Source organism: Pantherophis guttatus, chromosome 1 (assembly GCF_059756535.1).
Source record: "Pantherophis guttatus breed Tessera chromosome 1, ASM5975653v1, whole genome shotgun sequence".
Taxonomy (NCBI): Eukaryota; Metazoa; Chordata; class Lepidosauria; order Squamata; family Colubridae; genus Pantherophis; species Pantherophis guttatus.
In genome coordinates this window covers 269546349-269564800 of record NC_142063.1, presented here as the reverse complement: position 1 = coordinate 269564800, position 18452 = coordinate 269546349, and the positions used below count along the sequence as shown (strand labels likewise).

The 18452-nt window shown below is 41.2% G+C and overlaps 1 protein-coding gene across 1 annotated transcript in view; it reads right to left on the bottom strand.

Moving 5' to 3' along the window:
- Nucleotides 1-1252: 1252 nt before the first annotated feature.
- LOC117672077 (solute carrier family 22 member 2-like) overlaps nt 1253-18452 on the bottom strand; it is a 34697-nt gene continuing 17497 nt past the window's right edge. The window contains exons 6-11 of the mRNA XM_034428527.3: nt 17694-17808; nt 13770-13882; nt 10315-10529; nt 7738-7846; nt 6147-6259; nt 1253-3109 (exon numbers count right to left, since the gene is read on the bottom strand). Of these exons, the coding sequence (XP_034284418.1) occupies nt 2985-3109; nt 6147-6259; nt 7738-7846; nt 10315-10529; nt 13770-13882; nt 17694-17808 (790 nt within the window). The 3' untranslated portion in view covers nt 1253-2984. The remainder of the gene's footprint in view (nt 3110-6146; nt 6260-7737; nt 7847-10314; nt 10530-13769; nt 13883-17693; nt 17809-18452) is intronic.

Here is an 18452-nt window from a genome sequence, read left to right as displayed (position 1 = left end):
AGAAAATGTGCTGATTCGTTCTTTTCTTCCTAACTCTGGCTGCAACCTGACAAAATTGAGAATTTTGAAGATTATGCAAAAATCACACAAAACCTTTTCCTAGGGCGCAATTTCATATCCCTAGGTACGCATCACACACACACACACACACACACACACACACACACACACCACTGCCTACCTGCACTTGTATGTGCAGTCTTCCTTTTCACCTCCCACTTTTGGGGATGATTTGGGCTGGTGGTGTTCTCTCAGTAAAACTGGACACTATGATAGAAGTGTTACATAACTGAGATGCTGGGGGAGATGCATCCAGAGGGATCCAATTCAGGGGTGGGCTTCAAAAATTTTAGCAAGGGGTTCTCTGCCCGGTTGCTGGGAGGGCGTGAGCATGGTGGGCATGGCATAGTCGGCCTCCTGCACAACGGGGGGGAGGGGGGCATTTGTGCCCTCCCCGGGCTCCGAAGGCTTTCCTTGAGCCTCCAGGAGGGCGAAACGGCCTCCCCAAGCTCTGGAGGCACTCTTCCCAAACTTCTGGTAGGCCTGTTTTTCGCCCTCCCTGAGCCTCCACGCTGGCCCCGTGGGGACTCCTGGGAGGGGCAGGGTGGGGATTTAGGGGTTCTCCAAACTGCACAGAATCTTAGCTAGAGGTTCTCCCGAACCACTGCGAACCACTGCCCACCCCTGATCCAATTGCTTTCCCCTACTGTGAAGATCTATAAACATAAGCATGTTTATGTTGTGCAGAGAGCAGGTTATAGTGAACAGGGATGTTTTTACCTCTTTCCCAAGTACCCCTGAAACTAGCATTTTTCTCAGGGTTTCCTATTTTACACTTGGAAGTAGGCAATTATAGGGACAGAGGATGAATGTTTTCTTTTTAAAAAGGCAGAAATCTCTTGGTTACCTCATTAACCATTTGAAATCCAGAAAATTTGCTGGATCACCAGAAAGGAAATGAATGATTCTGTGAAAGTGGGGAAGTGAATATGCATTGCATTGAAGGGATAAATAAAAGATTAATTAAAACCCTGAGCTTATGAAGTAGAACTGGTTCCCCGTTTTAACATAATTGCGGATCCTGAATCCAAGGAGTTGATTCCCCAACCTCACAGCAGAGATCCTACTAACGGTAGTGCAGTTCCCGTAATCAAGCCTGCTGCTGAATCTTCTATCCATAAGGAGATTCTAAGGGGAGAATTCCCACCTTCCCCCTGGGCTTTCCAATAAGGAAAAAAAAATATCCAACCTCTTGAATAGACAAGAAAAACTTTACTATTAGCAATAGAAAAGCAATAAACATACAGATTTACAGACAGTATCAAATAGGCACAGGACTAATTTTAAATAAAAATAAGGTACTGAGCTCAATGGGGTGATTTTCCATATGTCCCAACAGGAGCTTGTTCAGAGTCAGCAGTTCCTACATCCATACAGTATATATACTGAGCAATTGCCTTCAACGTGCAGCGCATCCAAGGCACAGTGCATATTTAAACGATCTAATTCTCCTTCCTACCTCGTAAAAGGCCCAAAGAGTTATCTCTGCAAAAATCTCATGGGACAGTTCTCCCCCTCTCTTGTGGGCTGCTTAACCCCCCTCCCCCCAAATTAATCAGTGGAACAGCTTGCCTTCAGAAGTTGCGAGTGCTCCATCACTGGGAATTTTTAAGAAGAGTTTGGACAACCATTTGTCTGGAATCGTATAGGGTCTCCTGCTTGACCAGGGAGTTGGACTAGAAGACCTCCAGGGTCCCTTCCAACTCTGTTTTTCTTAAATTTCTTCCTGCCTGGCCCATCTGAATCCTATCTGCTCTTCCTCTTGGTCCTCCAAGCTTCTATCCTCCCACAGCTGATTGATCTGCTGTGCAGTTTCCCCCAACAGTGAAATGGTCAGCTGCCTCTGTCTATCTGCATTGCCCAAGTCGATACTGTACTTGTGAATCTTTGCACCTTCGCCACCTCTCTACCCTTGTTGGTTGCATGAGTGGAAACCTCTTGCTTCCTCTCTCCTTTAACTCTTATTTCCTGGATGGTCTTTTTCCCTACCTTAAGACTTGGCTCATATTCCCTTTAGCTGTTTATGTTACATTTCTCTTTTTTTTCCTTAACTAATATTCTGCTTCTTTCTTTTTCTGTCCTTGATTCACCCATGTTTGTGAATCAAGGATAGTTTTGTATGTGCATTCAAGCTTTTTTTGTTTCCCACCCCCTAATCCTTCTGGATTTTGTTTCTTTCTCTCCATTTTTTGGGACAAATCTTCATTTCCTTCTAGACGTCTCCCATGTTGACTTCCTGATTCAAAGCTATCCAATGAGAAGCCTTTTATTGCTATCTCTGTTTATCTTAGCATCTCCAAGGGTGATCATTCCTCCACATCTGACTCCTTTCAGTTCTAGGCCTGTACAACCAGAAACAAAACACCCATATTAATTTCCTTACTTGTCCTGGCAAACTCTTGCCGCTTTGCACCAATTTTACCCCCTTTCTTTGCCTATTTTTCAACTCTGCTGTAACTAATAATATAGAAATTTCCATTTATTTATATATTGATCTCTTTTACCTGCAAAAGGATGTTTATCTTGGATCTGGGCACTACAAAGAATCCCCCTAAGATTTACAGCATACATATATGCATAGAAAACTAATAAAGTAGCAAAAGTTAAAATAAAAAGAAGGAATAGTGTTTTAACAAATCTAGAACCTCCAGTCATAACACAATGTTTAAATATCAGGTAAAAAGTATTATTTTCACTGCCCTCTGCTTATGTTTACTGTTTACATGCTGCGTTTGCGTTTGCATTTGCTATATTGACAATGTTCATCAGTGGAAGAAATGAGCGCTTTGTGTGTGCATAAAATACCTGTCCAAATGAAAGACTGTATAGTGTAATATTTTTATTAGTTAGTGATTAGATCTGGACTTTTTATGGACCATAAGCTGAGCACACACATTTCAAAAATAATTAAACTTGAATTGGCTTCAAGATTTATTGTTTAATGCAAGTTTGTGGAAGTTTTCTATGTCATCAATGGTCTCCGGCAAGGTGCTTCCTTTGGTCTCAGGCAAAAGCAGCACTGATCCAGCAGCTATTAACCCTATGACAGCTGCAAATAAAACATAACAAAAGAAAACATGAGAAACCAAATTATGAGGTATTGTCAAGATGGACACACAATCATTTTATTTTGGATGTTTTATTTCTGCTGCATCAAAATTATCTGTACAGCTAGTCCTCAACTTATAACAGTTCATTTAGTAATTGTTCAAAGTTACAATGGCACTGAAAAAGTGACTTGTGACCGTTTTTCACACTTACAACCATTGCAGCAAGCCCATGGCCACATGATTTACATTTCAATGCTTGACAACTGACTCACATTTATGACGGTTGCAGTATCCCGGACTCATGTGATCCCCTTTTGCGACCTTCTAACAGGCAAAGTCAATGGGGAAGCCAGATTCACTTAACAACCATGTTACTAATTTAACAACCGCAGTGATTCACTTAACAAAGGTGGCAAGAAAAGTCGTAAAAATGGGACAAAACTCACTTAACTAATTTCTCAATTAGCAACATAAATTCTGGGCTCAATTGTGATCTTAAGTCGAGGATTACCTGTCTTAAAAATTGGGATTCTTAACTTTGTCATGCCAGGAGTCCCTTTGAAAGTCTGGTGACCTAGCTTGAACATCTGGCATTTCTTTTTTCATATACAGCTCCTATTTATGTTGAATGATCCTAAGCATTATTTCACTAGCATGTAAAATTAAGGATATCGTATTATTGTTTGCACACTCTATTAAGTCTTTTTTGGTAGTGGAATGTAGATTGATCCCTTCCAGTCTGTTGGCCAAAATGTTGTTCTCCAGATTTGCTGGCATAGATTGGTTAGAACTTTTACTGATTTCAACTTCTGTTGCTAGTCATATTTCAGTGTGGATTCCATCACTTCCTATAGCTTTCTGAATTGGTAATGACCAGAATGCTGATCTCTTAAGTTCATCTTCTAGGACTAGAGATTCTTGTAAATAGGGAATATCTTTTAAGGCATCTTGGATATTGATCTCTATACTGTACAGTGCTTCGTATACTCCTTCCATCTTTGTTTGATCACCTTTGAATTGCTTAAATTACAATATGTCAGAGGTGTCAAACTCAAGGCCCGCGGGGTACTTAAATCTGGCCCATGGGGAATCTGGCCTGGAAATAGCAAAGGAGCAACCGGTGGTGCATCTTGCAGCCAAAATGGGGCAGGGGGGTCCACGCGCAGTCCCCCCACCATGCCCCATTTTCAGCCTAGACAGCCTCTTGTAGCACTCTGCTGCCCAAAATGGGGCACGTTTTGGCTGGCAAAGTGCTGCAGGAGGCCATCCAGGCGGAAAACAAGGTGTGGGGGGGAGACAGGATGGACGCCTCCTGCAGCACCCTGCTGGCCAAAACACACCCCGTTTTGGCTGGCAGAGTGCTGCAGGAGGCCGTCCAGGCCAAAAACAGGGTGTGTGTGGATGGTCTGCACATGTCTCCCGTGCCCCATTTTGGCCGGCAGGTTGCTACAGGAGGCGTCCAACCCATATCTCTCCCCCCGCAACCACCCCGCAGAGAACTACAATGCTGATCCGGCCCTCGAAGAAATCCAGTTTGACACCCTGCAACATGTCCTTTGGAGTAATTCATTCAATTCAAGGTTGGAACTAGTTCAAATATCTTTTTTTTTTTTCATGTCTGTTTCCATTCTTCTTCCATTTGAATTGGTAATGATCAGAGTGCTGATCTAATGTCACATTCTGGTACTTGGGGTTCTTGTAAGTAGGTAATATCTTCTAAGTTACCATGAATGTTGGCATCTGTACCTGGGATGTTAATTAACAGCTCTCTGATATAACTTTATTACGTTCCTTTCGAAATCCCAAAGGTGCTTTGTTTTCAAGAGGCATCTGGACTTTCTGGGTTTTCTTTGAAGATGTTTCACTTTTCATCCAAGAAGCTTCTTCAGCTCAGAAAATATCTTCAAAGAAAAACCAGAAAGTCCAGTTGCCTCTTGAAAAAAAGCACCTTTGGGACAACCATGACCAGGATGACTGAGAATCTCATTAGACGTTCCTTTCTGAGATTTTTCTCTTACTTGGCTTTGGTTTCTCTTCTCTTCTTGGCAATTTCCATACCTTCTTTTATTGAGTTTACTTTCTTCTCTTTCCTCATTTTTGGCAGTCTCTTAATTACTTCTTTAAGTTCATTCCACAATTCTTTTGGTTTTCTATCAATGAGTTCAGGACTTCAAAATGACTCCTGATGTTCTCCTTGAAAATGGTTGGTATATGTTCAAGATCATATCATGGAAACTGGCTGCTTTTCTTCTTCTTTAGCTTAACTTGAAATTGGCACAGGAGCAGTTTGTGATCTGTTCCGCACTCAGCACCTGGCCAAATCTTGATGCCATATATGAACTCATCTATTTTCTTTTATTTGATTTCTATATACTTCATCTGGTAATGTCCATGCATAAAGCCATTCTGATTATTTGAAGACCATGTTAGCTGTTTTTTTGGAGTGACAGAAATAGATAAAATGGTCTTCTGCTTCATGTTGGTTTCCTAAAGCATGTAATCATACTATAGTTTCCTCTTTTGTGTTTCCAACATTGGCATTCCAATCTGTAATCACAAGCAGTGCATCTTACCTGCATATTTTGCTAATTTATTGTATGATACAGATCTACATAGACCTAAGCCAGTGGTGGGATTCAAACCATTTAACAACTGGTTCTCTGCCCTAAAGACCGGCTGGGTGAGCGTGGCCATTGCCAGGGGTGTGACAGGCAGAACACCTGCACCCCCTTGGGAGCAAAAATGGGCTGTGGAGGGGGGGGCGCACTGCCCCTCCTTGTGCTCCATTTTCGGCCTAGTAGGCCTCCCTGCACTTACCTGGGAGCCAAACTGGGGCTCATGGGGACTTCTGGAAGAGGCGGGGAGGGGCCAGCCAGCAATTTAACAACTGGTTAAGCCGAAGTGGTGCGAACCAGTTGAATCCCACCACTGACCTAAGCCCAGTTAGATTCAGTTGGACTGAATCCCTGAATGGATACAAAAGTGTATGATGGAGCATTAATGAGCTGTAGCTGCCACAGATAGAATATTACTTACAGAAGACTACAAGAGGTAGTTCATGCCAGAACTCTGCCAATCTGTAGACTATAAATGGGGAAATGATTCCACCAAAATCGCACAGGGAAGAACATACCATCAAGCCAAGGTTTCTGAAAGACAGACAGAAAGATCAGATTCAATGATATACATACATACATACATACATACATACATACATACATACATACATATAAAATAAATGAATAAATGAGAAATTGTCTTATTAGAAATCCAAGAGCCAAACCTTATTATCATTTTCATTCCCTAGAATAGCTCTGACCTCCAGCTAAACCTATGAGTTTGATGGGTGGTTGCAACCCAGTCATTTGTCTGAAATGACACTGAGCCCTTCAGATTACTCTTCATAAAGGGATCAGAAGAAGGCATAGATGGATTAAAGAGAAATGACAAGTTGAACAAATACAAATTCTTCCCCACTGAATTCATTTGTCCTGCAAAACGTCTGGGGGAGATCTGATTTTAAGATCATCTGATTCTCCGTAGAGGTAGGTGCATGAGACATTGTTTTTAAAAATCAAAACTTTACCAATATTTTCCTTTTTTTCCACTTCTTTGCAGAAAAGTAAAGAGATTCAAATTTAAAGGAATTGAAAGTGGGAGAAAGGAAAACTAACAAATTTGTTTATTTCATATATTAGTTGCTTAACTCTTAAAGGCCTGAAGTTCAATTCCTGTTTATAGTCCTGAAATAAAGCCTTTCACAGCTACATGATAAGCTATTTCTATTTAATCACTTCCATGCTGGAAACAACTGCCACTGATTAAGTCTATCTAGTGCATAAAAGTTAAAACCCCTTTTGATTTATGTTTTTATAAGAAATTAATGTCTTTTTGAACAGAATGGAAAGAAATATCACTAAAAATCAGTTATGAGGGAAAGCAAAAGTGGCAGACCTCTCTAGTTTGGGGTTTATGCTGATTTTTTTTGTTTTTACTAAGAACATCCAGGACAACTGCAGACCTCATATCCTAGGCTTATTTACAAATGTAGATACAAAGCAGGGAGGAAATAGATTTATGAAGAAGGCAGCACAGTCAGCTGATGTGCTTCAGGTTCTCCAAGCCAGAAGTGTCAAACTCAGGGCTTGTGGGCCAGATGCATCATGCACTGGCCACACCCACCCGTTTAGTGAAGGGGGGAAATGTCATGATACGTCACGTGACGATGATGTGACGATGCAAGTTTGACACCCCTCCCCAAGCCATCGAATGGAGTGACTGTTATATTCTCTTCTATGGCATTCCAGTTCAAAACTGCCCCTATTTCTAGCCACCTCCTTGTTTATTTCCCTCTTGGTGAGACCAAGGTTCCTCCCTTAGATGTGGTGAAGGCCACCATCTCATCCCCGGTATTGACCAAAGATTCCCCTAGTTGGCTTTTACCCATGGAAAAAGAGATGCCATTGGTCTTGTCCTGCCTCATCTCCAACGTTTCCCCACTTTGGCTTGACATGCTAATTCTATTTATGATGTTAATTCAGAGGGATAGTGCCTCAAAATTGGTGATAGTTGAGTAATCAGAGATACAGAATTTCTACATTAAACCATTCTTTGAAGCAGCACCTACCTAAGAAATGTTGGGTACAATTCAGCATTGACAAAGCAGACCATTTCGAAAGCCATAGTAATTCCCAACCTGCCAAAGGAACCTGCAAGAATCTTTAACCAATGCATATCTGAAAAGAAAGCATATGTACATAGTTTACCCAAAATAATTTATTGGAGGAAGATGATTAATACTGGTGATATAATAGGTAGTCCTCATTTTGCAACCACAATGGGAATTGGGACAACTGGGAAGTGGTCGCTAAGTGAAAAATCACATGACCACAAGCGTGCTCAAAATTTTACTTCAGCTTTCCTTTGTTTTACTGCATCAGAAGGATACAGCTCTAAATAGCCAGGTGAAGCTAAATGGTGGGGTAGGTTCCTGGAACTCAATTCACAAGGAGGCTGGATAAATCTTTTAAAGTCCTTTTACCCAATTCTCCCACCCTTTGAGATGCTCACCTGGCACTGGGATAATTAGCAAGAAGAGAATTAATGTTTATTTACATTCATTGGAGAGGAAGGATTACAAGAGAGTATGCAAGTAAGCAATGGTGAATATACATCTAAAGCAGGGGTCAGCAACCTGCGGCTCTGGAGCCGCGTGTGGCTCTTTCATTCCTCTGCTGCAGCTCCCTGTTGCTGGTCAGCTCCACAATTGATAGGGCTTTCGGTTAGGGCAGGTAGAGGAAAAAGGACGCCACACTAGGAGGAGTCTCTATGGTGGGGGAACTGGGCTTCTGGTCGGCTCCAGAATTGGGCGCTTCCGGTTAGGAACTTTGTGGCTCTTTGAGTGTTTAAGGTTGCTGACCCCTGATCTAAAGGAATAGGGCCTACAGTTGAAAGCAGAGAGCTTAGGAGGCAAACAAAAGACTTTAGCATGTAAGTGATTAGAGTCTTATCAGTGTCAGGCAACAACGCAAGCCATAGAAGAATTCTAATCAATTAAGGTCACCATTGAGCTTGTTAATTTGCCTGAGTATTTTTTAGGGATGCACTGCACTGCAGAAAAAAGCAGCTCAGGAAGAGATAGCTTGTTTAGGCAATCTCTCTACTCTGGAGGTGGGATGGAGAAAAAACATATGTCATATGGGCATTGGTAGCAAAGTTGCTTTTTTCATCACCATCATAACTGCAGATGGTCACTCACTGTCCAAAGCAATCACTAAATAAGGACTACCTGTGCAATTTCCCAGAGAACTAGTGATAAAGATAAGTCCCCCTAAAGCAGGGGTGTCAAACTCAATTTCATTGAGGGTTGCATCATGGTTGTGTTTGACCTTGATGGGGTGAGGAGGAGGGCATGGTCAGGATAGGTGTGGACAGGGTAGGGTAGATGTGGCTAGCTCAACATCACTCGTGTTGGGGGCACGTTTCGTGGCCAAGTGCTAAGGCAGGACTTTTTTTAACATTAACATTAACAGAGTTGGATGGGACCTTGTAGGTCATTTAGTCCAACCCCCTGCCCAAGCAGAAGATCCTACACCATTTCTGACAGAGGGCAGTCCAATCTCTTCCTGAAAGCCTCCAGTGATGAAGCTCCCACAACTTCCAAAGGCAACTTCTGTTCCACGGGTTGATTGCTCTCACTGTCAGAAAATTTCTCCTTATTTCCAGGTTGAATCTCTCCTTGATCGGTTTCCATCCATTATTCCTTGTCTGGTCTTCAGGTGCTTTGGAAAATAGCTTGACCCTCTCCTCCCTTAGACTCTCCCTTACTCTCATTATAATCTCCTTCCTTCCTTCCTTCCTTCCTTCCTTCCTTCCTTCCTTCCTTCCTTCTTCTTTTTCCTTCCCTCTTCATTTTCCTTTCTTTTTCCTTCCACTAGTTTTGTGCAATTAGTGAGAAAGGGCTGTTCTCAACTTTTGGTTCTGTAAACAAGGGAAACAAAAGTCTGTTGTCTGTTCATAACTAGAAGTGTCTTGAGTTTTGGAGATATGATGGCCCTTAGAGTCCTCCCCTGTTGGGACAATTACAGCAAATGGGGTGGAAAGGGATTTAGGCAGGAATTAGAAAAGGCACTCTTAGGACATATTAATAGCACATAGCAATCAATATAATAGAGAAGGAGTAAATGGCCTGTTTCTAATCATGTCCTTTTGCACATGTCACTATCCATCTCTGAATTCAACTACTTACAAAATCCATTTATTTATGTCCTTGTTAATTATTTAACGATATGTGTAGTAGGTCTGTTCAAAATACATTTCAAAAAGCTATTTGATATTCTTTTGCACTGAAAGTAAGTGTGAAATCCACCAAATAGCTTCATTCTGACCACTATATTAGCTTTGGTGAAGTGGTTCAGTCCATTTCTATCCGAGCTCAGAAAATCTGAATCCCCCAAACCTCTTTATTCATCATCACAATTATCATCATCATCAGGACTACGATCACCATCATTTTTATCCATATTGTGCATAGTTTTTTTCTCTTATCAAGTGACCCTCCACATCTTGGGTTGTTCCTCTTGATGTCCCTGCAGAAAGGCTGCTTCTGACCATCATTTTGCTAAAGTAGATTCTTGCAGCATTTTCCTCCAGGCTGCCCTTGGTCAGGGCAATTAAAAAAGATGGACAGACATTATGTACTTACCATCTGGGCTGAAAGCTGTAATAAGGCAAGCAATTCCAGCCACCAGATTAGAAGCTGCCCAGGGATAACGACGGCCCACACGCTCTATGGTGACGATGAGGATGAAAGCAGCTGGAAATTCAACAAGGGTGGCATAGAAAAAATCCAGGTAAACATTTCCACCAGCAACTCCTATGTGCATAATAAGTCCTTGGTACATAATGGCACTTGTGAACCTAGGAAAAGAGGAGGGACAACAGTTAATTCGGGCTAGATTTATTGTCTAGCAAATCTTGAAAGAATCAGTGCTCCAGATTTGACATGTCAATCCCACATTGTATTACTAATATAAGCAAGCTGATGCATGATCAAGTTTTGTTAGTAGAAGCTTTTTTGTCTTCTGGGATTTTGACTGTTTAAAAGAGTTTGGTTCTCCATGTGGGCATGTATGTTCCTTAGATATGCATCCATATTTCTTCTATTAGAAGAGAATATATGTAGCTCAGAGTTGAACTGTGGAGTCCTTGGTGCCCTGGTGATGTTACCTAGTTAGGTAATTAATCTGTAACCAAACAACCAAGCTCAGAGAGCACCAAGGACTCCATGATTCTTTTCTCCTTCTGGAATTTCCTGCCATTAACTGATGAGTAGCTGTGTGAATGGATTAAAAAAAGTAATTAGGTAACAGGAGCATGCTGGAAAACAGGAAGTTGTTTCTATTAGATATTGCAACCCCACAACCCCAAGACATCCACAATTTATATGAATGGGGAATGAACTACTCCCATCTCTCCCTTAACTTGCTTCCTTTACTTGTTTATGGAGCTGCCCCACTCCAAAATATGAATGAATGAATGAATGAATGAATGAATGAATGAATGAATGAATGAATGAATGAATGAATGATAGAAAAGCCTACAATATCTTCTCAGATAGTCTACCATTTATGCTGAAGTTGTCAATTTAAAGCCCATCTAATATGGGCTGGCATTGGGTTTCCCTAGTCCTAAGCCAACACTTCACATGCTATCTCTGAACATACTGCATGAGAATTGGAAACTGAGCAGAGAATTGGGTTGTCTTCAATGATCCAAATTCTTACATCCTATTTCCCCTCTCCTCAGTCTCCAAGCACTCAGGTAGATCTGAAAGCAAAGAATAATTATATTCACTAGTACACAGCTCACCATGTGATCCTGGTAGACTATCAGGACCCCAGATTACAGAAAGAGCTGTACTTGCATCTACATGAATGTGAGTGTAAATTTTGCTTTGCTCAGTGCAATGAAGTTGACAACAGTAAGAGGCAGAATAGCCTAACATTAGCTTTGTGAAGTAGATTAGATAGGAAGCATGGCTACAAGAGCTAATTCTCCTTTATAAGATTTCAGTAACAGAATCTTGCAAGTCTGAAATTACATTTCTCCCCCTGTCCTCTTTATAGCTGAAGAAACTACAGAGGCTCCCTTCTGAGATATTTGCCACAAAGTTGGACCATAAGAAAGGCTGAGCGCCAAAGAATTGAACTATGGTGCTGGAGAAGACTCCTGCGAGTCCCTTGGACTGCAAGGTGATCAAACCGGTCAGTCCTAGAGGAGATCTACCCTGACTGCTCTTTAGAAGGCCAGATCCCGAAGATGAAACTGAAATACTTTGGCCACCTAATGAGAAGGAAGGACGCACTGGAGAAGAGCCTAATGCTGGGAAAGATTGAGGGCAAAAGAAGAAGGGGACGACAGAGAACGAGGTGGCTGGATGGAGTCACTGAAGCAGTAGGTATGAGCTTAAATGGACTCCAGAGGATGGTAGAGGACAGGAAGGCCTGGAGGAACGTTGTCCATGGGGTCGCGATGGGTCTGACATGATTTCACAACTAACAACAACAACATTCCTGCTGTGGCTAAGCTGTCACTTATCCAACCATTGCCCTGGTTGCAGCCTCCTGTCTCCCAAGGTCATTCCTATATAGCAGGGGTGAAGCAATCCTGCAGGCCAGTTGCATCATTTGCTGGCCCCGCCTCTGCCCGGTTTAGTGAAGGGGAAAAAAGTCTCAATACATCATGTGACACCACCACCACGAGTTTGACACCCCTGCTATATAGCATTACAGCCAGCAGGGACAGGAACAAAGTTTGGTGCAATTAAGATGTTGGTTAAGGCATCAGGCTGGAAGCGAGGAGATTATGAACTCTAGTTCCATCTTAAGTATGAAGTCAGAGATGGTTTGGGGTCAATCTTTCTCTCTCATCCCTAGGAGAGAGGCAGAAGCAAACCACTTCTGCAATTTTGCCAAGAAAACTGCAGGGTCTTGTCCAGACAGTCACTAGGAGTCAAAACTGTCTCAAAGGAACATACACACACACACCAAAAAAAAAAAAAGGATGACGATACCAATCTCAAATTGTAATGTTTTCAGGGCAATACAATTTCAATGTATTCGGAACACTCAGTATGAAAAAAAGAACTGTCTGAAGCAAGGCTTAATGTTATAGAAAGATGATGATGATATTATCCATTCAATCATGTTCAACACTTGGTGATTCTATGGGCCATTCAGTGTCTCCACATCTGCCGAGTCTTTTAGTTTGTCTCTGCTGTAATTGGTGTCAGTTTTGATGGTGTTGTTCTGACTTAGGCTTCACAAAAACATGAAACAGACTCCTTGTCCTGACAAAACCCCTTTTTATTAAGCTAATGTAATTTCCTCTCATTGATATCCAGCAAAGTCCTGGCAAGCAGTCTTTCAAGGGTGAATTTACAACCATAGACCTTATCAGGCTTGGAGAGCTGCCAGGTCTGTACAAGAAAATAATTGGCAAGGAGTCTCTGAGAGTCACTAACAAATCTTCACACTAATTAAATGAACTAATTGTCTCCTGCAAACACCGCTCCCCTTTCGCTCCTATTTATTTCCTATGGGAGCGGCCATTCAGCGTCCCCTCGTGCTTTTACTTCTGAGTCGACCTCTGTTCCTTAACTGTCTCTTGACAGCTCTGCACATGCACACATCGGGAACAGGCTCCAGCTGTTCTTCAGCCCCACTTATCTCCGACTCTGAAGGTAGCTGATAACTGGCCCCATCTCTGCCTCTGACGCAGAGCACTCATCAGAGCCTTCCCCAGGCTCCAGGACTGGCCCATGTTCTTCTCCAACCTCCTCACTGTCTGAGTCTGCCGTCAGCTCTACTGGCCGCTGGCGGGCCACAACAGGTGTTTAAACACTGTGTTCTTTGGTGGCCTGGTTTTCTTTTACCACTAATAATGTTATAAGAATATGGACCCAATTTTCTAATGAGCAGAGGAGTCTGAGCTTCAAGCAAAATATGAACTCTAACCAAGGGTTTACCTGATCCTCAGTTGCACAAAAAATTGTAAATGTAACATATTAGGGTTATGTGTACCAACAGAGCCAACATAGCTGGCATAGCTAAAGTAAACAAGGATTCAGTGAATTGCATGAAATAAATGGCCTCTTACCAGTTATACATCAAAATTAATGTGTATTTCCTGATCTGTGGTGTCTTCACAAGGTCCAGCAGTGAAGGGCTGAGCTTTGTGTCTTCTACATGTTCTTCTTCAAGATTAATATTCTATAAAGTAACAATTGCAAAATAAATAAAAAGACAAGGAACATAAATACATACATATCCATCGCATTGTTTTTGTTCAGGATAAATGTTACGCTGAAAACAGAAATTGAGTAAGAAATGTAAGGCCCGAGATAAGAAAAAGTTAATCTAAAAGAAAAAGTTAAAGCTAATTAACAGACCAACATCTTCTCCCTTTGAAGAATACAGTCTTTCCAGTCAACCACATCTTTCTTGGACTTCTTCTGTTTCTCTATCCATTCGCTCTGCTCAGGGCATCCTGCACTGATCAACTATGACATCAAAATTGCAGGTGACCAGGCAATCAAAGTCCTTTTCTAGCATGTATCAAATGCATCACATGTAAAAGGGGTAGAGCTTTAACACCCACCATTTTGATGTTAATCACAGCCTCTGCAGATGCACCTGACTCTTCATTTATTTATTTATTTTGCAAATTTAGCCCTCTTTCATTCTTTTTCTACGACCAACTCTACATTCATTCAAACTTTTCACTCACTTTCCTTCTCAATCTACATTCATTCATACTTTGACATCCTTGACCCTACAGCTTTTTTCTCTTGCTCTACATATCTTTTAAATATCTCATCATGAGATTTTGTATTCACATTGATAAAAAGTCTTATGGTCTGTTTGTAAGACTGTCAGTAGATGCAAACACAAAGCGTCCGCCCTTTTACTCCAAAAACATAAGAAAATAACCCAGAACTTTGCTGCTTATATTGCCTGAATATAATTTTCCTATTTGGAAGTAGAGTACAGGCTAGAATTCATGTGTTGTAACCTCACCTTGCATCTAATAAATATCATCAATCAGAACTTTGAGACCTTTGTTAGATTAACCATTTCCATTTTGGATAACCATAGGAAATGTCTGATGCCACTATAGTCAACTTACTTTTATCTTTTTGCTAGCATACTTTTATGTCTGTTCCATCAGATGACCATCTCCCTTTTCTGTTGTCTGATGTTGTTCTATACCAGTGATGGCTAATCTTTTTGCCGTCGCGTGCCAAAAGGAGGGGAGCGCAGTGGGGGTCTCGCACGTGCCCACACCCATAATTCAATGCGTCCCACCCGCTGTGCATGTGCATGTGACCCCACCCCCACACCCCGCTCTTGGCACGCAATGGCACGGTGGGCCACGTAGGCCCATTTTTCGCCCTCCCCAGGCTCCCCAGGCTTTCTAGGAGCCTGAAGAGGGCAAAAATGGCCTTTCCCACCCCCCTGGAGGCTGGAAATGGCCCATTTCCCGACTTCTGGTAGGCCCAAAAGGCCCGAATATCAGATGGCCGGCGCGCGCATGCACGCTGGAGCTGAGCTAGGGCAACACTCGCATGCCCACAGATATGGCTCCACATGCCACCTGTGGCACGCGTGCCATAGGATCACCATCAGGGTTCTATACCTTTACTTTTAATTTTGTATGCTGCTCAGAGAAGTCAAGAAGTTGGAGGGCTTTAGAAATGTAAATAAGTAAATAAATACTAAACTCCCACTTCTCTATCATATAGTGGAGAGAAACAAGCTCTTAAATGCAACTTTTTAGCATCATTCAACATTCATTCCTCAGAACCAGCAACATGACATTCTACCAGTATTTGCATGTCTTAAAATATTTCCATGCATTTTCCATCTTCAGTTAATCTTTTTAACAAGATATGTACATTCATCTACTTGCTCTAGTTTTTTGTCAAGTATGTATAAATTGTAAACATTCAGTTCATCTTTATACTAGTGTTTCTCAAAGTGTGGCTCAAGGATCCTTCTCAGCTAATCTAATCAATATTACTCGCCAGACTATGTTGAAAAATAATTGATTGATTAAGTACCATCAAGACACTTTCAATTCCCAGCAATCACATAGATTTTTTTCCATGATGATCTATCCCTAACATGTTTCCCTATGAAAAGTAATACAATATTAAAATCCCATCAAACCATTGTGAAAAGCGGTAGTGGCAGCAAATGTGTCAATTTTAGTTTTTAATATAGTAAATATGGATAATATAAACCATACAAACAAAGTTTTTTGGGGGGTCCTACCTACCTAATTTTTAAAAGGGGAAAGGTCCTAAGGGAAGAAGTTTAAGAAACACTGCTGTATACTATTATCTAAAAGTACATTAAATAATCAAGAACACGGCAAGCTCAGTATTGAACCATTCACTAAGCATTTGATTAATTGCTTTTTTCCATCATATGCCATTCTTATCATATCTTCAGTGTTGAAATTCATATTCACAAAAATATACTACGATTTAAATCTTTTTTTAAGTTATATGTTATTCAGAAATAAACAATCATGCAATTAACTTTCCTTCTCACATTCATACACTTCTCAGTGAGCAAAAATCTAATCTGGACATCCCCTAATGGGGATGACATCAAGTGTCATCTGATGACTGAAGTGTCCCCTGATGACATGAAATCATAGTCCAATTCCAAACTGGGTTTATTATCACTTTTTATACTCTTTCAAGCAAAGTTCTACTAAACATCTTGCCAGAAATGCTTAATAAACTAATTCCTCTGTAGTTTTTTGCATTCACTCCTGTGTCTTTCTCTTAACATTAAGGAAAAATAATGATTCCCCCAGTTGTTACCACATACATGTTAAACAAGTAGCACAAGCATCTTATGGTATCTATTTCCGTATTTCAGCATTTCCAAAATTATACTATATACTCAGGCATATAGTATAATTAATATATCTCAAATTTCTGGTGGAATACTTTTAAAGAATAGAAACAAACAGAGCAGAATGGAACAGTTCACTGATGTTCTCCGTTGTTGTTGTTGTTGTTGTTGTTGTTGTTGTTGTTGTTTTGGGGGGGTTGGCAAATAATTTTTATTATATGAAAATTTTACTTATATTTAAAAAAAACTACAGAAACAAAGAAAAAGTAGGAAAAGAAACAAAATGTAAAAGAGTAACAGAAAAAAGAAAGATAAAGAAATCTAAATAAGTGACTTCCAATCTTCTTTGCAGCAGTTAAAACAGTATTTTATTTTTTATTTTATTGCATTAAATTTATATGTGACCCACTCATTCTCCCAAGTGACTCGGGCAGCTTACAACAGAATTATCATCTCCACCCTCCAGATTCACTGACATTATCATGATTATGGGATTATTTATGCTTATCATGGTTAGGAAGAGATACACTATGCCTATGAAATGTCCTATCATTCATGGTAGATGCATCTTTCTGGCAGCCTGCATTCTGCTCTCTATCTCTCAATTAAAGCCAGGGCAAGAAATCATATGATAAGTTTTGTCCTGGGGCCTTTTCATTTTAGAAGGTATGGGCAGCTGCAAAAGAATGGAGAACGGGGTAGTGCAAATGTGTAGGAGACACCACCCACTGTCCATCTGTCTGCTCAAACCCACCACTGAAAGATTCAAATCCATCTAATGAGGCAGAGGTGGAAGACGATCAGCAGAAGATTAATGGACTGCGACAACATCCTATGACAATAGCCTACCAATGATAAGTAAGCACATGTACCCTGTTTCCCCCAGAATAAGACATCCCCTGATAATAAGCCCAATTGGGCTTTGGAGTGCATGCACTAAAATAAGCCTCCCCTCGAAAATAAGCCCTCCCTGAAAATATTTAAACTCAAAGCTGGAAATCAGGTAAGATGGCAAGAGGAGCCCCAACTTGTTCCACGTGCCCCAAAATAATAAGACCTCCCCAAAAATAAGGCCAAGCACTTATTTTGGGGTTCAAAAAAATGTAAGACAGGGTATTATTTTTGGGGAAACATGGTAGTGTTTAAGACTCACCTCAAAAAAGGCAGGTACAACTTTTCCATTTTTTTTAGCAATTTCATCCACGAGTTTCATAGCTCGGGCATGCTGTCCTTGAGTGATCAGCCACCTGGGTGACTCAGGGAGGCACCTACAAAAGAACTGGAATCATTGGTCTGGTCCAGAAATGCTCATGGCAAAAAACAAGCTCATAGGGTGGGACCAGACTTCTACCTTCTTCTACATGCATTAATTTAGGCTTGTTGCACTTTAAAGATATAACCAGTTTATTGTGGTGTAAACTGTCATGTGATACAAACAGCATTATTCCATAAAAGGAATACTTCCATAGCTATGCTTATCGGGACAGGTTAAACAGCAGTAACATAATTCAGAAGGAAATGGAGATGTAGGAGAAGCAAGCAGTGAAAATTACCTATTGTTCCTGGCTATTCACAAATCAATTGTTGGATGCAACACAAACATTATTTTATTCTTGTAGGATGATAAGGGGCCTGGGTTTTTGTTTACTTCTTGAGAAATAGATGACTATGACTACATAATCTTGGTTTCCTTCACTTCTTTGCTCAAAGGTGACTTGTTTGAGGTCAGAGGCAGCACAACCTTTGAAGCTGGAGTGGCCCCTTATTGGTGACAATGCAGGGGTGAAATGTTCCCGGTTCGGACCGGCTCGGGTGAGTAGGTAGCGATGGTGGCGGGCAGTTCGGAGAACTGGTAGCAAAAATCCCTGCCACCGCCCCCCATGCCCAGCTGAGCCGTGTGATCATCAGAGCC